Genomic DNA, 18,484 nt, shown 5'->3' with positions numbered 1-18,484 from the left:
CTTAACTATATCTACAGAAAAAAAAAAATCTTGCGATATTAGGTAGGAGCTGCATTAAACCTGTGTATCGATTTGGGGAGAATTGACATCTTTTACTGGGTCTCATCTTCCTATCCACAAACAAGGTGTTTCTCCCATGTAAGTCCTCTTTGATTTTAATCATTGTGTTGTAGTTTTTAAAAGTCCTTAAATGTTAGATTTACATCTACATGTTTTTAAAGGCAATTTTAAATTAAATTTGATTTTCATGGTGTTCAGCTAGTCATTGCATGTTTATCTTCTACCGAGGTCTTGCTGAACTCCCTTATTTTAGATGTTCTTTGTAGATTCCTAAGGATTTCCTATTTAGGTATGTCCTTGCGTGCTCGTGGTGATACCTGGGTCCCACCCTAGAGACACTGATGTAATTAGCTTGCACATTAGGACTTTAAAAACTTGTGATAAGCAGCCAAGGCTGAGAACCACTGCTCTTTGAATTTGTCCATCAATGAGCAGAGATGCCTTGAGCACAAGAGCCAGGGCCCGGACTCCCCACTCTGTAGCTGGCCTGCCTTGCTGTCAGGCCGGTACGGTTAACAGGTTGAGCTTTGCGGCTGAGGAAGACCAGGCCCTGGAACTATGGAACTGCCCCCACCTCCCACCACCGTGGCCTAGAAGGGACAACTAAGCTGTGATGGATAGTCAACCAGTTTTAATGAACAAAAAATATTGATGTGTATAAAAAGGTGTTTTTGACTGTCACATAAGGGTCCCCATCTTCTAGATGGGGAGTCTTCTCCATGAACTTGAATTCCTGTTTCTCCTTATGGCTCCAGTGCCTGGTGAACTGTCAGCACAGTTCCCCACAGGGTAGGAGCTGTCAGTGGGAAAAGATGTGTGGCTCCTGGTGGGAGCTGTAGTCGCTTTGTCACATAGTAAGAATGGCCTTATGCTCGGCCTGAAAAGGTCACCAGTGTTAGGGTAGAAAAGAACTGCTGCAAAACGGATGTCCATCCAGGTACTTTGTACCTGAGGGAGGCTGATACCTTTCATCTTAAAGCCCATACCTCAGCCTGCGGTTCTCCATTTAGGGCAGAGTTCCTTAAAAATTCACTTCCTGCCAGTTCAGGACCCAGGCCCGCCAGCAGTATGGGTCTACGCCAATGCGACGTCAAACAGAAAAGGCAGTGGAAGGAAGGAACCTTGGTGAGGACTTGTGCGAAGCTGGGTCCTAAATGTGCCACCCCTCAAGAGAGGAGGAGGGGCAGTAGGCAGTGCTTCCCCTCCGGGGCTAAGCCACTAGCTCCTTGGTGTCCCCCTGCGTGGTGGGGTGAAGCAGAGCAGGTGCAGCTGTACGGTCCAGGCCAGGGCTCAAGCTCTAGTGCTAGGGTGACATCGCCTGAGGCAAAGTAGGGTTACGGGCCGCCACCCCAAAAGCTGGGTGGGCCACAAGCAATCCCCAGCTCCCAGGCATTTCACCCCTACAAAAGCGCCACCAGCTGGCCAACTAGAGAGCAGCAGGCAGGCTGACCGAAGCCTTGGGCCAGTAGACACAAGATTTCCCTAAAACATCAGCTCTAGCACCAGTCTTAGGGCTTCTGAGGCAACCAGGTTGGTACTGGACTTGGGCTGCAGGGGGCCTCAAACCTGTGACCGCCCCCGCCCCCTTGCCCCTCAACTGCCAGACCCAACTCCAGAATCCCTAAGGCCAAAGCTGCGTGGAGCCACTCCACACACTATCAGGGTTGCTACTGATAGGAATGGAATTCCCAGAGAAATCCCCTGCCCAAGGGCCTCGGCCAACTGCAGGAACGCCTGGATGGCAGCTGCTGGCCTCATGCTGGATCACACACACACACACACACACACACACACACACACAAACCCAGAGGAAACTGGTCCAGGGGCGGGGGGGGCACAGTCTCCCAGACTGAGCATCAGGGACACCAAGGACATCTAGCGCCCAGCCCTGGGCAGCCCGAGGCTTAGGACTATTCAGTTTTGCTCTGTGCTGGAGTGCCACCCTCCTGCACAGTCCTCACCTGGCCCCCCTCTTGCTTCCCTGTGGTCCTGGGCAGCCTTCCCGAACCCACACCCTGGCAGGGAACAAGCCATCCCTGACACTTGGGCAGGGGTCTGCTTTATCGCGCTGCTGTTCAGTCCTGGTGGGGTGGGCTGAGGAAGCAGCCCCCGGAGGGAGAGAGCTGAGGACAGCTGAGGGGTGCGGGTGATGGTGAGGACGTAAGGATGGGAGGTGAAAGGGATGGAATGGTGGCGGTGAAGTGACCCTACAGGGTGCTGTCGTCAGGACCGGGTGCGGGGATGCCCGGCATGGGCCTGCAGTGCTTCGCGGATGCCCCGCTGCCAGTCCCGTGCCAGCTGTACCGGGGTCACCGAAGCCTGGGAACAAGGATACCAGATCAGTCCTCTCCTTCCTCCTTAGGGGCCACCCGCCCTCCTCAGACCAGGGTCCAGGGCCTCGACGCTGCTCCTACCGCGTTCTGCACACCCAGCTTGGCTCCGTAGAGCAGCAGCACCTTCATGGCTTTGTAGTGGCCATGCCGCACGGCCTCATGCAGAGCCGTGTCCCCTTCCTGTTGGGAAATGGGAGGTCATCCTCCTGAGCTCCCCGTCTCCAGGAGGGTCCAGTTGGCAGGTGCCTTCCCTAAGCTCAGGCTCCATCAGTCACTGTCCCCTGGCAGAGCTGACCCAAACCAAAAAGACCGAGCACCCACCTTGTCCTGGGCATCGAGGTGGGCTCCACAGGCGATGAGATGCTCCAGGCAGTCACAGTGTCTTGTGCGCACAGCCACGTGCAGCGGGGTGCTCCAGATCTGAGGGCGTGAAGGAGGGTCAGCACCACCCCCACCTGGTGAGGCCTCATCCCAGCCCCGAGTGGCTGTGCTCTCTTCCTCCATCCTGGGCACTGCTCAACCGGCTTCTCTTCAGCGTCCCCCTCACCTTGTCCCGGGCGTTGACCTGGGCTCCCTGGTTTAGCAGCTGTTTGAGGATGTCCAGGTGTCCTCCACGGCAGGCCCAGAACACAGGTGTCCTGTCCAGCTGCAGAACAAGCATCGAGGCACTGGCATGCTATGGTGCTGCACAGGTGCCCGCCGGGAGGATGGGCCTGCCCCACTTCTCACCAGGTCACGAGCATCCACGGAAGCCCCCGCCTCTAACAGCCTGTTCACGAGCTGGCCATGACCCTTCAGGCAGGCCCAGTGCAGGGCGGTGCGGTGCAGCTGGGGCGGAGACGGGCGATCAGCAGGTGGGAGCACGGCCGCCCCCTCGAGGCCCTGCCCTGGGTCCAACTCCCAGTACAGGTTCCCCGAACGGAGGTGCCTGGTCCCTCATCACACCCAGGGCCACACACTCTGGGCTCAGGAGGCCCCACCGGGCTCGCACCCCATAAAAGAGGCAAGCAGTTTCCTAGGCCTCGCCTGGAACACACTGAGGATGGCTCCCCGGCAGCTCTGACACTGCAGTCTGGTTCCCCACCACTTGCTACCTTGTCATGGGCACTGGGGTCCCCTCCGTCTGTCAGGTACTTGTCAATCAGGGCCTCCTGGTTCTCAGCAGCTGCCTTCAGGAACATCTCCAGGTCCACAGGCTCCCGCTGGGCCTGGGGCTGTGGCTGCGTAAGTCACAAGACAAGACCAAAGCACTTCCCCTAACTGTAGGCCCCTGGGCCACCACCACATCACCAGCCTAGCCAAGCGGCTCCCAAAGAGCCAGCCATGGACTAGCGTGTGGGGTGGTGGCTTATACAGACCATGGATTCTTGACCCCGCAGCACCCCCCGAGATTCACGGAATAGGCACCTGTAGTGCCCATGATGGGTTGCCATGGCCCTCCCCACAGAATGTGGCTGTATCCGGAAATAGGGCCACTGTGCCTGTAATTAGTTAGGATGACGTCACAGTGGAGTTAAGTGGGCCCTAATCTGGCACGACTGGTGTCCTGAATGAAAGGGGACATGTGGGGCAGCCCGGGTGGCTCAGCGGTTTAGCGCCACCTTCGGTCCAGGGCCTGATCCTGCGGACCCGGGATCGAGTCCCGCGTTGGGCTCCCTGCATGAAGCCTGCTTCTCCCTCTGCCTGTGTCTCTGCCTCTCTCTCTGTCTCTTATGAATAAATAAAATCGAAAGAAAGAAAGAAGAAAAAAGGAAAGGAAAGGGAAAGGAAAGGAAAGGGACATGTGGACACAGCACGCCCACAGGGAGAGTGCCACAGAGATCCAAGATCAGGGTGAGGCCACCACGAGCTAAGGAGCACCTAAGCTAGAAGAGGGCAGGCCTAGGCGTTCCCGCACAGCCCTCAGAAGGAACGGACGCTGCCGGTACTTGGGGCTCAGACTTCCGGCCCCCAGAACTGGGAGCGTACATTCCTGTTGTTGAGCCATGGGGTGTGGGGTCCCCAGCAAACAAATACGAGGGCTGTGGGGCCTCCTGAGTGGAGTCTGTGCAGCTCAGCAGCCCAAGCCCACCTGCGGGGCCAGGAAGCGCTTCCCCCAGCAACTCAGCCCCCCACTTCTCACTCACCTTAGCCACGGGCTCAGGTGCCCTGGGGGGGACTCTCCGTTTCAGTCGCTTTTCTCTGCGTCTTTGAACCAAGTTCTCCAAGTCAGCCAGGGTCTCCAGATTCAGTCTGGAGCTGTTAAACCTCTCAACCTGGGGCACAGACCAGGCCACACCAGCCGTCAGCCACGGGCCTTGCCCTCGGGGGGACCCCAGCTGCCTGAGGTCCCCGCTGCTCAGAGCCTGCCCGCTCAGGTTTAGCACCCGCCACCCCCAGCCCCAGCCCCACTCACTTTCTTCTTCTTCTCTTCTTCCAGTTTCCACCGCTCCCGGGCCACAGCCTCTTGGGCTCCCAGCCTCCAGGCCCTGGGCCCGCCTCCAGGATCAGGAGCTCCCCGTCCACATCCCAACACTTTCCTTTCAACTCTGTCTCCACACACCTGTAGGAACGGGACATGGAGAAACACTCCGAAAAATGAGGAATCCCTAGAAAACACAGCTGTGCAGTAAAGGATCCCTCCTGACAGAGATTAGTGTAGTGGAGCTCACAGTGGCCTGACCCTTCTCGAAGCTTCCTGGCACGCTCCCTGATGCCTGTGGCTCTTGGCTCTCACCCCCAGGAGTGTTGCCCAGGGCTCGGGAGGATAACCGCCGCCTACCTTGTCCTGTCAGCAGGACACAGGGTCGGGGCCATGACACCACATCTATTTATACTGCTGGGCTTGTGTCCAGGTATGCTCAGGACAGGTGACCCCTCAGCTTCCCTACTGGGCTGTCATCCTTACATTCCTATCAGATCACGCCATACTGCCACCTGACCCCAAGCTCAGAGGGACAGAGATGCCTCCCGGGTAAAAGTCTGAATTCCTAGGTTCAAATCTTGGCTCTTGTGAAGCTCTTTTTTTCACCACTAGGATGGGGTAAAACTAGCACACAGCTCAAGGGGCTGAGGAGGAAACCGGGGCAGAACCCAGCACACAATGATCTGTTCTTCCTCCCTGACCGCCAGGGGCTCAGGGGCTGGGGAGCACTGAGGAGAAGCATACCGGGGGGAGGGAAACGGCTGGGATGACGGGATGACAGGATGGCAGGGCAGAAAAGAACTACATTCTCCTCTAAAGCAAATGCTGGCCCTGCAACCGGCTCCCGGAGAGGCCGTCCCGGGCCGGGTTAGCGGAGGCGCCGGCCCACAGTGGGGCTCCCGTGCCCCCCTGCACCCAAACTGCCACCCCAAGTCTCACTGGTAGGCCGTTTCTCTCACTGCCCGGAACTCCAGAGCACCCTCCTTCCTGCCCCCCGACCAAGGCAGCCAGGCCCCCCGCACCGTTTCCAGAGCATCAGCTGTCACAGTAGCTGAGCCCACGCACCCCGCGGCAACATCCGTGTCCTCTGCGGTAGCCTGCCATCTCCTGTCCCTCTTGCCATCACACTCCCCAGCAAGACTCACTAACTCAAGGGTTGTCAGCCGACACCGTCACTTGATGTCTTCCCATTGCTCCCCTCTCACTGCCTCACGGAGCTGGATGGACACCCCGGAAAACCACCACACGTTTCTGCCACTAAACCAATCCTCCAGCCACAGATAGCAGCCGCCTGCCCCCCTCTAGCTGGACGTCCTCCTGCTGAGTCAGCCTGGGGACACCTAGACAGTAACCTGCCTCCCACCCTCCGCCCCACGTCCTTACCAACTGCTGGATGCTGATGGTGTCCATGGTCCCCCTGCTCTCCACGCCCCAGTCAGAGGAGCTGAGCTGCTCAGCCCTTTTATAGGAGAGCTACGTCCTGGGGGAGGGCAGGCCAGATAGCTCAGTGGTTCTGTAACGCTCACCAAAATACCAGCGTGGGCGTGCAGCCCGCTGAACACAGCAGGAGCCGCTCTGGGCTGAGTCAGGTGCATCCTCAGACACCCACTCTCCTGCACCTGTGCCATCCCTTACACCTGCTCAGGGGTAATCCAACCAATAGACATGTGGCCGGGGGTGCCTGGGCCACTAGAAAAAAAAGAGTTGAGGGATCCCTGGGTGGTGCAGCGGTTTGGCGCCTGCCTTTGGCCCAGGGCGCGATCCTGGAGACCCGGGATCAAATCCCACATCAGGCTCCCGGTGCCTGGAGCCTGCTTCTCCCTCTGCCTATGTCTCTGCCTCTCTCTCTCTGTGTGTGTGACTATCATAAATAAATAAAAAATTAAAAAAAAAAAAAAAAAGAAAAAAAGAGTTGAGTGTGAGCCTCCATGTTGCCACAGGTCCAACTGCCTGAGACCCTGAAAGACCCAGCCAGCCTGTCCTAAGCCAAAGGAGGCCAGAATCCTAGAGACGACCTCGGGAAGGACAGACCCAAGAGGCTGACCGCCGCGTCAGGAATCTGCAAGGCACCTACAGGAGGAAACCAGGCTTCAATAGACTTCCCCACTCCCAGTTTCTTTTTTTTTTTGTTTGTTTTTTTTATTTAAAGATTTATTTATTTATGATAGACATGGAGAGAGAGAGAGGCAGAGAGAGAAGCAGGCTCCATGCACCAGGAGCCCAACGTGGGATTCGATCCCGGGTCTCCAGGATCGCGCCCTGGGCCAAAGGCAGGCGCCAAACCGCTGCGCCACCCAGGGATCCCCCCCACTCCCAGTTTCAAGGCTGCCATCCTTTCTTTTACTAGTTTCCTCTCCCAGGTACCCACCCCCCCCAACCCCAGCTTCTCCCTTGCCACTCCGAGAGCCAGTGCATTACACCACATGACAGCCAGGAACCGAGCGCAGCCTGTCATTGGCACCTCCTACCTCTTGAAAAACATTCCATACTCCACACATCCAGATCCCCTACCCGATGCTCTGCTGGGCTGGGAGCATGCCTTTCCACGGGGGAGCTAGCCTGAGATCCACTCCAAGTATGGAATGTTAGCCATTAATCTAGTCACAGAGCAACCTGTCTCAAGTCACCAAACTTCCTAATTTAAGATGCCCAGCATGCGCTTCACCCAGCTGTGCCTTGAATTCTGACTTGACCTTTGAAAGGAAATCTGATAGTACATCAGGCTCCAGAATTGGAGCTGCATGAACAGGGATGACCAGAACAAGAGGGAGGGAGAACTACAGGTCAAGGACAGCCCAAGGCGCCAAAGAGCTGAGAATGGTGGCTCACAGCTGGCTTCTCACTAAATGTGTCCAAGTTTTGAGACTCCGGACCAGAGTTTTTTAAAGAAATCCAGTCCTTATGTGTTAGGGGTTTTTGTCAAAGTTAATTTCTTGCCTTTGGTTATGAAGAGGGAAAGCTGCCTAGACTAGAGTGAAGGGAAATAAGACAAGACAGACTTTAACTCTGGTCCACCGTCTGCCACTGACTCTAGAACTCCTCTCCCTCAACATTTGAGGATAAGGCATTTTGCATCAACAGAAATTCTCACCAGAAAACTAGCTTCTTCCATGTGAAATTGGTATTAATTCTTACAGAAAGATTACTGCCAGTAAAAAACCCAAACAACAAAGCTCACAACGCACTTGACAAACCACTCTCGCCACAGCAGAAGAGAGGACACCACGACACCACAGATACCAGCGTAATACATATCCTTCCCACGTTTTCCCTGTATTGTGTATGTACACGTGTTTCTACAGACATGTTGTAAGAGGCATCATACTGGGATCGCAACTCAGTGCGCTTTCCATGTTAGCCTGCACTGCATGCCAATGACACGTTACCAGAATTTCATCATTTCCCTAGCCAGGAGCATTTAACTTATCTCCTTTCTTCCTATATTTTTTACATTACTGCACATGCTCCAATGCACAACTCTGTAGATGTCTCTGTAAGTAAATATATGGATATGTGGATATTTCTCTAGGTAGCTACAAAGAAATAAAATTACTAGCCCTGCTCATTTAAATTTTAATATTGTCAAACTCCTGTCTATGATGGATTATCAATTTCCATGAACAGATACTAACAAAGTGATGTTAAGAAAGAAAATATATATATATATAAACAAGATTAATATCCATAATACAGAACTCCTACAAATCAATAAAAGGAAAAAAAAATCTTTAGGCAACAGGTATGAATAGGAAGTTTACAGAAGACAGTCAACATCACTGATGGTCAACATCACTGGTAATTAGCAACACAAAATAAAACAATAGCACTTGTTAATCTATCAGATTATTAAAATGAATAAAATTTGAAAAAGTGGATGCTCTAACACAGTTTGCAACGTGCCTGGCACACTCTGGTGCTCTCGGTATATTCACTCATTTAACAAGGCCTCTGAGGCAGGCCCTCACTCACAGATGAGGAAGCAGGGACAGATGGGCCAAGTGATCTTTCTCAAGGGTGCTGAGCTAGAAAGCAGCTTTGTGACATATATTCCATAGCTTCTTCTAATACTTATGTAGTTGTTTTTATACTTAGTTCTTTAATCTACTTGAAATTTATTTTTGTGCATGGATGAGGTAAGGATACAACTTTATTTTTTCCAAACGGATAGATGTTTCCACATGAACTAATTTAGAATGTGATCATCTGTCCAGGCTTAAGCATTTGCAGCTCCGCCGCATCTACTCCCCTCGCTTCCACAGCAGCCAGGACGGGGCTCTTCAGGCCTCAGTTTCCCACCCCAGCACGGATGCTGACCAAGGCAGGGCCGGGAGGGCTAGTCTGTGTACTCTGGCACGGCAGTCTGAGACAGAAAGGTGGCAGCTCAGCTGGCCAGCAGGTCCCACAGGTCACTGTTGCAGGGCAGCAGGTCACATGCTAGTCGTGCCTTCCGATCCCGGACAGCCTTCAGGGCCGGGCTGTGTGCCAACAGCAGGGAGCAAATGTCCACATGACCCTTCTCGGCAGCCTGCGGAGAAAGATGCCCGGATCAAGCCATATCCCCACTGGGCCCTGCCCTTTCTTGCTCCACCTCCGGGCATCTCTTGGTCCTAAAAATGATCTTATGGAAAGGGGAGATGCCAGCTCCTGAGCAGACTTACCCTAACTGCTACCAAAACTCAATGACTTGCATCAGATTGGTGGAATACCTAGTGCTATTCTGGCAGTTAGCTTGAGTTTTTCTTTCTTTTTTTCCTGCTCAGTAGCCATCCTTCTCTGCCCAGGCCTGCACATTAAAAATAAATAAAGATGCCTGGCTGGCTCAGTTGATGGAACACACGAATCGTGGTCTTGGTGTTCTGTGAGCCCCATGTTGGGTGTAGACATTACTTAAAAATAAAATTTTTAAACAAACAAAAACAAATATAGAACCTTGGATCTCTAAGTTTCTTTTACAAATGTTCAGTCTTCCATCAGCTGGGCACTGTAGGCACAAGATAAACCAGACATGGCCTCTGCCCTCTGCGAACGTTCAGATGAGCAGAGAAAAATGGGTCCAGCTTCCCAGCTTTCTCCTCTTCCTTTGAAATAGATGATCCCAACCTGGATATCAATTTTTAATCTACCTCCTCCAGAAAAGAGAGTTAAGGTGACTTACACAGATTAGCTTATTTAACTTTCATAATAAGCATATGAGGTAGGAACTACCATCATTCTCATTTTACAGATGAAGAAACTGAGGCTCATACAAGTTAAGTGACTTGTCCAATGTCACAGAGCTGGCATGGTAGCCTGGGGATCCTAAACCAGGTCTGTCTGATTGCCAAGTCTCAACTCTTAACAACTGTGTTTATACCACTCTATTCCCTATTTCTCCCAACAATCAGGCTGATGCACCACGGGGGCTTTTGAAAGGTGTCAAAATGAATATTAGTAGCAAACATCATCTCAAATATGAATCCAGGTCTTTATTTAGCAGGTCTTTTTTTTTTTTTCCAAGATTTTATTTATTTATTTGAGAGAGATCAAGCACAAGTGAGGGGAGCTGCAGGCAGAGGGAGAGGGAGAAGCAGACTCCCTGCAGGGAGTCTGATGCAGGGCTCGATCCCAGTACCCTGGGATCATGACCTAAGCGAAAGGCAGACGCTTAACCGACTGAGCCACCCAGGTACCCCAGCAATAAAGTATTTTTAAATTAAAGTACATAATTTTTTTGACATAATGCTAGTGTGCACTAAATAGACTATACTATAGTATAAATATAACTTTTACAGGCACTGGGAAGCCAAGACTCCTCTGACTTGCTCTATTATGATGGTCTGCATATCTCTGAGGTATGCCTATGCCTCATATAAGAGGTATTACAAAGTTTTAAAAACCATAATAAAATCTGCTACATATTTAACCTACTAGTATCTCTACCGAAGTGTTACCCCCACAGACATCATACATTAAAAAATAGTAACATGTATTATTCAACAGTCAGATGTTTCAAAATATGAAAATATCCTCACAGACATAACTCTTCAAGGCTGCTGTAAACCAAAGCAAGCACCTTCCTGTCCTACCAGGTTTCTGGAGTCCGGGTTGTTTGCTGTGGATCTGCTACCCTTAGGTGTCTCTCTTACTGGCTGGGGTGATGGACTAGAACACTGGCTCTTAAAAGCTTTCTTCCTGAAGAAAGGCTCATCAGTGTGTCTTGTCTTCTACTGGCTGAGAACTCGCCACACAATATGCCTAGAGGGAGCAGAAGGTAGTCCAGGACGCAAAGCCCTGAGAGACAGGTCTCTAATATGAAAGAGTGAGCACAAATTTTTGATGGACAGCAGAAAAGTGTCTGCCACAGGTTTTCATGGTAAGTCATGTAGTCAACTGCTTAAATTTTATTTTAAAATTCACAGAGAATACATTTACACACGTACCACCAAAAATATGCACAAACCACTTCTCCATAATGCTAAGCAATCAGTAAAAGTGATGCCTTGAGCAGCAGCGTGCCCTGGAAGACTGAGGGACCAGGTGTCAGGGTGGAAGGGAAACATTTCCATGCTGTACTGTTTTGCACTCCTTGAACTCTTTATCATGCGTAGGTATCTCCATTCAGAACAAAATTAACTGAGCGATCACCCTGGCTACTGGATGGAGAGTGGGCTACAGGAGTAGGCAAGAGCAAGTGTGAGTGTCAGAAAACTAACCTCATGGAAACAGCATTCATGACATATCATGAAAGCAAAGAAATAAATTGTAATTTACATGCACAGGGAAAATGCTGGCAGGTTATACATTAATCCTAAAGCGATGACTGGTAAGCACTGGCATTACAAGTGCTCTTCTGCTTTCTTCATATTTTCTACAAGTGAACATGTTCTAACTTTTATCTGACAAAAACCCAGTTTTTGAAGGGGGTAAGGAGGCATACATACCTTATGCAGACTGGTCATGCCATCATCATCCACCAACCTGGGGTTGGACCCATGAGACAGCAGGAGCCGTGCGATTTCGGTGTGCCCACAGTAGCTGGCCCGGTGTAGAGCAGTGGCGCCCCCATGGGTTTGGGCATTACACTTAGCCCCGCTTTCCAACAGGAACTGGCATACAGCATAGTGCCCGTTGCGGCTGGCGTAGTGCTGCAGGGAACAGAGACCGAGGTCAGACAGTAGAGCCCAGCCCGCAACAAGGGTGGTGGGTGGGTGGGTGGGTGGGAGCATGGGCTATGGAGCGAGAGGATGGGAACCATCTCAGCGGCTATCTCCAGGAGCTGTGTGATCAAGACAAGCTTCTTCATTTCTAGCATCAGTTAATAGCAGGAAAATGGGGATAATAATCATTCCTACCTCACAGGACTGTTAGGTAAATGAAATTAAATAACTGATGTAAAGCACTAACACTAAGAAAAAAAAAATGAGGTTCACACAATGTTTAAAAGTGAAAACCTGGGCAGTCCCAGTGGCGCAGTGGTTTAAAGCCGCCTGCAGCTCAGGGCCTGATCCTGGAGACCCGGGATGGAGTCCCATGTCGGGCTCCCTGCATGGAGCCTACTTCTCCCTCTGCCTCTGCCTCTCTCTCTCTCTCTCTCTGTGTGTGTGTGTGTGTGTGTGTGTGTCTCAATAAATAAATAACATCTTTGAAAAATAAAATAAAAGTGAAAACCTGCTGGGAGAGAAGAAAGGGCGAGAGTAAAGGCAACATCACACCCTCGGCCACAGAGAGCAGGCATTCCTGGGAAAGCTTCTCCCTCCCCCGACCCCATGTTCCTCCTCAGCTCACCAGAGCAGTGTAGCCAGCTGAGTCAGGCTGGCTAGGGTCTGTTGACTTCTGGATGAAATACTTCACTCGGCCTAGGTCTCCATTCAGGGCTGCTGACCAGATTCCTGTGGAAAGACAACCAAAGTGCTGGATAATGCTGAATGACTGGAAGACTTTTAGGGATTCCTTTACCTCTGCACCTCCATTTCCTCATTTATAAAATGGGGGATTTATTCATTCAAAAAATATTAACTGAGAGGTGCCTGGGTGGCTCAGTCTATTGAGCACCTGACTCTCAGTTTGGGCTCAGGTGATGATCACAGGGTCTGGGATCAAGCCCCGCATCTGTGACAGGCCCTCCACCAGCACCTAGAGGGGTGTCAGCTTGAGATTTTCTCATTCCTTCTGCCCCTCCTCCCACTTGAGCTCTAAATAAACAAACAAAAAAATTTAACTGAAATCTCTCCTGTGCCAAGGACTATCTTAGGAGCTGGGGATATAGCTGTAAACAAGACAGACAAGGGGCTTTCTCTAATCAGGACAGTAGGGCTGGGCAGACACAAATCTCTTCTTTCCACTTCAAACATATAAATGTTAAATAATGTCTAAAATGTCTGAATATATAGGCAAATTCAAAAGCAAGAAAAAGACATTGCCAGTTGCCAGAAGAAAGTGAAGACAAATTTAAGGAAATGAGAAAACACAACATTTCAATAGGCGTGAGAAGACAGCAAAGGCAGAAGAAATCTAAAAAAATCAAATACCATGACTCATGTAACTTGGAGATGTGGAAATTTATATTCTTGTATTTTTCCCATCATGTAAATTTTATTAACTGTATTATATTTTTTCCAACTTTATAGAGAAGTAGTTGACATATATCACTGTATAAGGGGACCTATGTTTATTTATACCCTTGGGGAGCAAAACTCTCAAGCTAAAGATGTCATAAAAACAGATCCAGACAAGTGAATGCTCTAAGGGCTGTGCCAAAGGGAACTTCTAAAAAATGTCCTATAAGGATATCTCCACTAGACAACAAAGGTATGTAGATAATCTCTAACAAGAGAAGACACCCACCCCACCACCTACCCTGTGAGCTCAAAAATTAAAAGCTGCAAAACACCACCATGTGACAGTCAGCAAATACAACAAGTGGAAAAAAATGCATGCTTCAAAAATGAGCCATAAGAGCACAATCTAAAACACTTTTAACGTGTTCACAGAGATGAAAGGATACAATCTACAAATCAACAGAACCTTAGGGAGAAAAAAAAGAACAAGGAGATCTGAAACAAAAGTTAGGGACACCTGCCTGGCTCAGCAAGTAGAGCATGTGAGTCTTGATCTGAGAGTCATGAGTTTGAGCCCCATGCTGGGTGTAGAGATTACTTAAAAAAAAAAAAAAAAAAGTCAGTAAATAAAAAATAGGATCACTGAAATAAAACAGCAACAACAGATGGTTGGACAGTACTGCAGAACTAGCTGGAGAGAGAACTAGTGATTTGGAAAGCACCCAGAATGCAAATGGTAAAGAGAGGTAAGGAAAGGTGGAAGGCAAAATGTATCAACAGAAGTTTCAGAGAGAGGGGATCCCTTGGTGGCTCAGCGGTTTGGCGCCTGCCTTTGGTCCAGGGCACGATCCTGGAGTCCTGGGATCAAGCCCTGCGTCGGGCTCCCGGCATGGAGCCTGCTTCTCCCTCCTCCTGTGTCTCTGCCTCTTTCTCTCTCTCTCTAGCCTAAATAAATAAATAAATAAGTAAATCTTTAAAAAAAAGTTTCAGAGAGAGAGAGAGAAATTGGACGGAATGGGAGAGAAGAACTATCTGAAGAGATAATGTCTAAGAATTATTCTGAAGTAAGACAACCATGAATTCTCAGACGAAAACCACATTTAATCCCAAAGAGAATTAATCAAAACAAATCTACCATGGTAAAATGACCAAACATCAGGAATAAAGAGAACATTTAAGTTACCAAAAAGAAAAGATCATGAGTCACTAAAGAATCATAATCAGATTATCAGGATTTTAAAAAAATGTTTACTTATTTTTCTTTTTTTTTTTTTTTTTTTTTTTTTTTTTTTTTCTTTTATTTATTATTTATGATAGTCACAGAGAGAGAGAGAGAGGCAGAGACATAGGCAGAGGGAGAAGCAGGCTCCAAGCACCAGGAGCCTGACGTGGGATTTGATCCCGGGTCTCCAGGATCGCGCCCTGGGCCAAAGGCAGGCGCCAAACCGCTGCGCCACCCAGGGATCCCTTTACTTATTTTTCTTAGTAATCTCTACGTCCAATGTGGGGTTGAATTTACAACCCTAGGATCAAGAGTTGCATGCACTTCCAACTGAGCCATCCAGGTGCTCCTAAATTTTTTTAAAACATTTTTTTTTTTTTAGTAATTTCTATACCCAATGTGGGGCTCAAACTAACAACCTTGAAACCAAGAGTCATTTGTTCTCCTGACTGAGCCACCCAGACACCCCCAGCAGAATTATTAACAGTAGTAGCAGAAAAAGAAGATAAATAATATTTCCAAAGGTTTGAGAGGGAAAAAGTAATTGTCAGTTTAGAATTTTACACCCTACTAAGTTACCAGTTAGGAGATACAGAGACAGAGAGCTGGAGAATCATACTCACTGAAAAAAACTTTTAAAGGATATACTTTGGGAAAAGGGAAAATGAACCCACAGAGGAGATATGAAGAAAAAAAAAAAAGATCCACATGATAAGGATCTTTCCCATGTGTGGGAAATAATAAATGAATAAGCAAACAAAGTAATATCAGGTGGTAAAAACTGCTTTGATGAAAGATAATATATCAGAGTAACAGAGGGGAAGTAATATATCAGAGAAACCTTACTCCTTTGGACAGGGGTAAGGTTTCTTTCTCAACAGCAGTACGACTGGCATTTTAGGCCAGTTAATTCTTTGGTAGGAGGAACTGTCCTGTGCATTGTAGGATATAGACCAGCATTCCCGGTCTCTACCTTCTAGATGACTGTAGCACCCTCCCAGCCATAATAACCTGAAATTGTTGGGGCACCTGGGTAGTTCAGTGGCTGAGCACTCCCTTTGGCTCGTGGTGATCCTGGGGTCCTAGGATCAAATCTTGTGTCAGGCTCCCCAGAGGGAGCCTGCTTCTCTCTCTGCCCATGTCTCTGTGCGTCTCTCATGAATGAATAAATAAAATCTTAAAAAGAAAAAAAAAAAAACCTGAAATTGTTTCTACACATTGCCAAAGACCCTTAAGGGTTAGAACTGGCCCCTTCAGCTGAGAACTACTAGAATGGGGTGTTCATCGTGGGTGGGCCGGAGGAGGTGACATTTGAGTGAGACCAAGGAGTTCCTCAATGTTGCAGGAAGTTCATTCCAAGGAGCAAGTACCATGGCTGTAAGTCAGAAAGAGATCTTGCCTAAGAAACCCAAACAAGCCCAGTGTGGTTGAAGCATAGCGACTGGGGAAAGAAAAGGATGAGATCCCTGGGTGGCTCAGCGGTTTGGCGCCTGCCTTTGGCCTGGGGCGCGCGGTCCTGGAGTCCCGGGATCGATCCCACGTCGGGCTCCCGGCATGGAGCCTGCTTCTCCCTCTGCCTGTGTCTCTGCCTCTCTCTCTCTCTCTCTCATGAATAAATAAATAAAATTAAAAAAAAAAAAAAAAGGATGAGAAATAAAGTGGAGGCAGGGAAGTAGAATAGGCAGGGATTAGATCACACAGTTTTGTAGGCCATGAAGGGAATCTGAGTTGATTCTAAAAGCAATAAAATTATCTGATTTAATACTTTCAAAAGGTTTACTCTGGCTTCTGCGTAACGTAGAAAACACGGTTGGAGGGCAGGAGTGAAGCAGGAAGGCCCAAGAGGGAATTGCTTCAGCAGCCCAGAGGGAGGCGCCATGGAGGCCGCTGCGCGGGTGCACGGCTGCCTCACAGTCAATTAAATCCGAAAGCACATAAAGCGGCAGCATCTACCCAACAGCTGATGAGTTAGTGCTGCATTAGCGGCCTCCGCCCTGACAGAGGACACGCTGCTTCCCGAGAAGAGAGGACTTGGGTTTCAGCCTTACTCTGTCCTTACAGGCAATGCCACCTCCTTCCATGGAGTATGGGGTAAAAGGGTTCCGTCTCTGGGCCCCAAAGGTAGAGACGCCACCTGCGTCGAGGCCCACGTGTGCCGCCGGACCCCGGGGCTCACGCGGGCGGCCAGGGCGTCAGCTCCCTTCGCAGCGCGGCCCCTCTGACGCTCCACGGCCTCGGCGTGGCTGCGACCCCCGACCCCCCGACCCCGACCCCGCACACCCCCGGGCCGGCCCGAGTCTCCCGGCGGCGCCCCGGCCGAGGAACCGGGCCCCGCCCCAGCACCTGGGAAAGTTGCCGAACCCAGGGCCCCCGTTTCCCAACCCGCGCGCGAAGCGAAGTTTCTAGTGGCCGAGCTCGTGCCGGGTCCCGCGCGGGATGTCCGCGACCAGGGGGCTGTGAGCCCACCGCCCGCCCGCGCCCCCACCAGGCGCGCCGCGGCCCCGCTTCTCTGCCCTCCCTGGTCCCACGATCTGGCGAGAGCCGGAGTCTCACCCCTGTCGAAGTCCATCTCGTCCAGCGTCTGCTGCACGCCGGACGCCGCACCCGGCCAGGAGCAGCAGGGCCCGTCCGCGCAGGGCTGCGGCGACGCCATGTCGGCCCGGGAGCTCGCTCCGCCCCGGCTGTTGTGCGCACGCGCGGCCGGGCCGGGGGCGGGGCGGGGCGGGGCCGGGGGGCGGGGCCTGGGGCGGGGCCGCGGCGGTCCTCGGAGGCCGGCTCTGCGGGGCTGTAGCTCCGCGGCCAGTGCAGGCGGGGGCGGGGCTTGGCTGCGCTGCGCTCCCCGGCGGCCGCGCGAGGGCGTCCCAGGCTAAGCGAGTGCCGAGGGCCGGGCGCCGGGTCCCCAGACCCAGAGCGCGGGCGGATGGCGCCCGGGCCGCCGCCAGCCCCGGAGGGTGTGGGGACGCGGCGGGCGGGTGTGGCGGCTCGCCAGGGCCCAGCCCTCCGAGGCTCCCCTGCGGCCCACCGGTTTCCCCAGGGCAGGGAGTCGCCGGGCGCGCCCCAGGTCCTCCGCCCCGGTTTTCTGCACCACCCCAGGCCCAGTGACCTCGCTCCCCCCTCCCTCCTCTCGCGCCTCCTGCGCGGTTCTTGAAAACCCATGGGAGGCAGGTGGCCATGACTTTTGCCATTAGGAGCACAGAAAAACCCCAAGGGCAGGAACGGGGCCTTGGGTTGTGGGCCTTGCATTGTGCCCAACCCTACTCCAGTGGGGGCCTAGTTTACTGTATCAGGCTTCATATATCAAAACATCCTCTGGGCTGAGGTTGACGGACCATGCTGGAAGCTTAGCGTCCCCAGAAGTCGGCAAATCACAGCCCTTTCCTACAGCTAAGGACACCCGGGGCAGCAGCCCCTTTCAGCCACTGCAGGCCCTCCAGACCAGTCAAATGTAGGGAGTCCATTTCACTTGAACTGCCTCCATCTGTGGGCATGGACTACAGAATCCAGGCTGGGTCCTCTCTTCCTTACAAACATCTGGGCTCCCTGTACCACTCCTTCCATAGGACAGTGGCTTGGCGCACACTGGGTGGTAGTGAGCAAAGTTCCACACTTCACATAGCTGAAGCATTCAGGACTAACATTTCTGGAGGGATAGGCAGAAAGCTTCCCCTAGGCTAGTTGGGAGCCCCGTCCTCACACAAGCCAGTCCATACAACCTTAAGCTTTCTAGGAAGTTCCTCTCCTACAGCCCCCAGCTGCCACTTCCCCTTCCCAGAGTTCTGAGAAGCCAGGCCCCTCCTCTCCTGCCTTGCTCCCAATGCCCTAACTTCTCCCTTTGGCCAGAAGCCAAAGCTGGCTCCCAAGAGGCTGTGGCCCTGGTCTGGTTCCCAGCCCCACAGCTACCACTGTGGGAAAACACTGGAGCCTGGGC

General features: G+C 51.5%; 2 protein-coding genes across 2 annotated transcripts; both read right to left on the bottom strand.

The window, feature by feature from the left end:
• Window positions 1–669: 669 nt before the first annotated feature.
• On the bottom strand, window positions 670–6,471 carry ANKRD23 (ankyrin repeat domain 23). The gene is made up of 9 exons (XM_038551114.1): window positions 6,181–6,471; window positions 4,789–4,935; window positions 4,520–4,648; window positions 3,488–3,613; window positions 3,123–3,221; window positions 2,941–3,039; window positions 2,715–2,813; window positions 2,475–2,573; window positions 670–2,379 (listed from the first exon to the last, which is right to left on the bottom strand). The coding sequence occupies exons 1-9, from the start codon at window positions 6,205–6,207 to the stop codon at window positions 2,284–2,286; spliced, it is 921 nt and encodes a 306-aa protein (XP_038407042.1). The 5' UTR covers window positions 6,208–6,471; the 3' UTR covers window positions 670–2,283.
• Window positions 6,472–8,353: 1,882 nt separating this feature from the next.
• Window positions 8,354–17,251, bottom strand: ANKRD39 (ankyrin repeat domain 39). Its single transcript, XM_038551115.1, has 4 exons — window positions 17,110–17,251; window positions 12,562–12,665; window positions 11,718–11,921; window positions 8,354–9,322 (listed from the first exon to the last, which is right to left on the bottom strand). Exons 1-4 carry the CDS (start codon window positions 17,207–17,209, stop codon window positions 9,179–9,181), a joined length of 552 nt encoding a protein of 183 aa, XP_038407043.1. The 5' UTR covers window positions 17,210–17,251; the 3' UTR covers window positions 8,354–9,178.
• Between the last annotated feature and the right edge of the window lie 1,233 nt (window positions 17,252–18,484).

Source organism: Canis lupus, chromosome 10, assembly GCF_011100685.1.
Source record: "Canis lupus familiaris isolate Mischka breed German Shepherd chromosome 10, alternate assembly UU_Cfam_GSD_1.0, whole genome shotgun sequence".
Taxonomy (NCBI): domain Eukaryota; kingdom Metazoa; phylum Chordata; class Mammalia; order Carnivora; family Canidae; genus Canis; species Canis lupus.
Note: the sequence above shows the minus strand (reverse complement) of the source record. Positions and strands in the feature narration are given on the sequence as shown.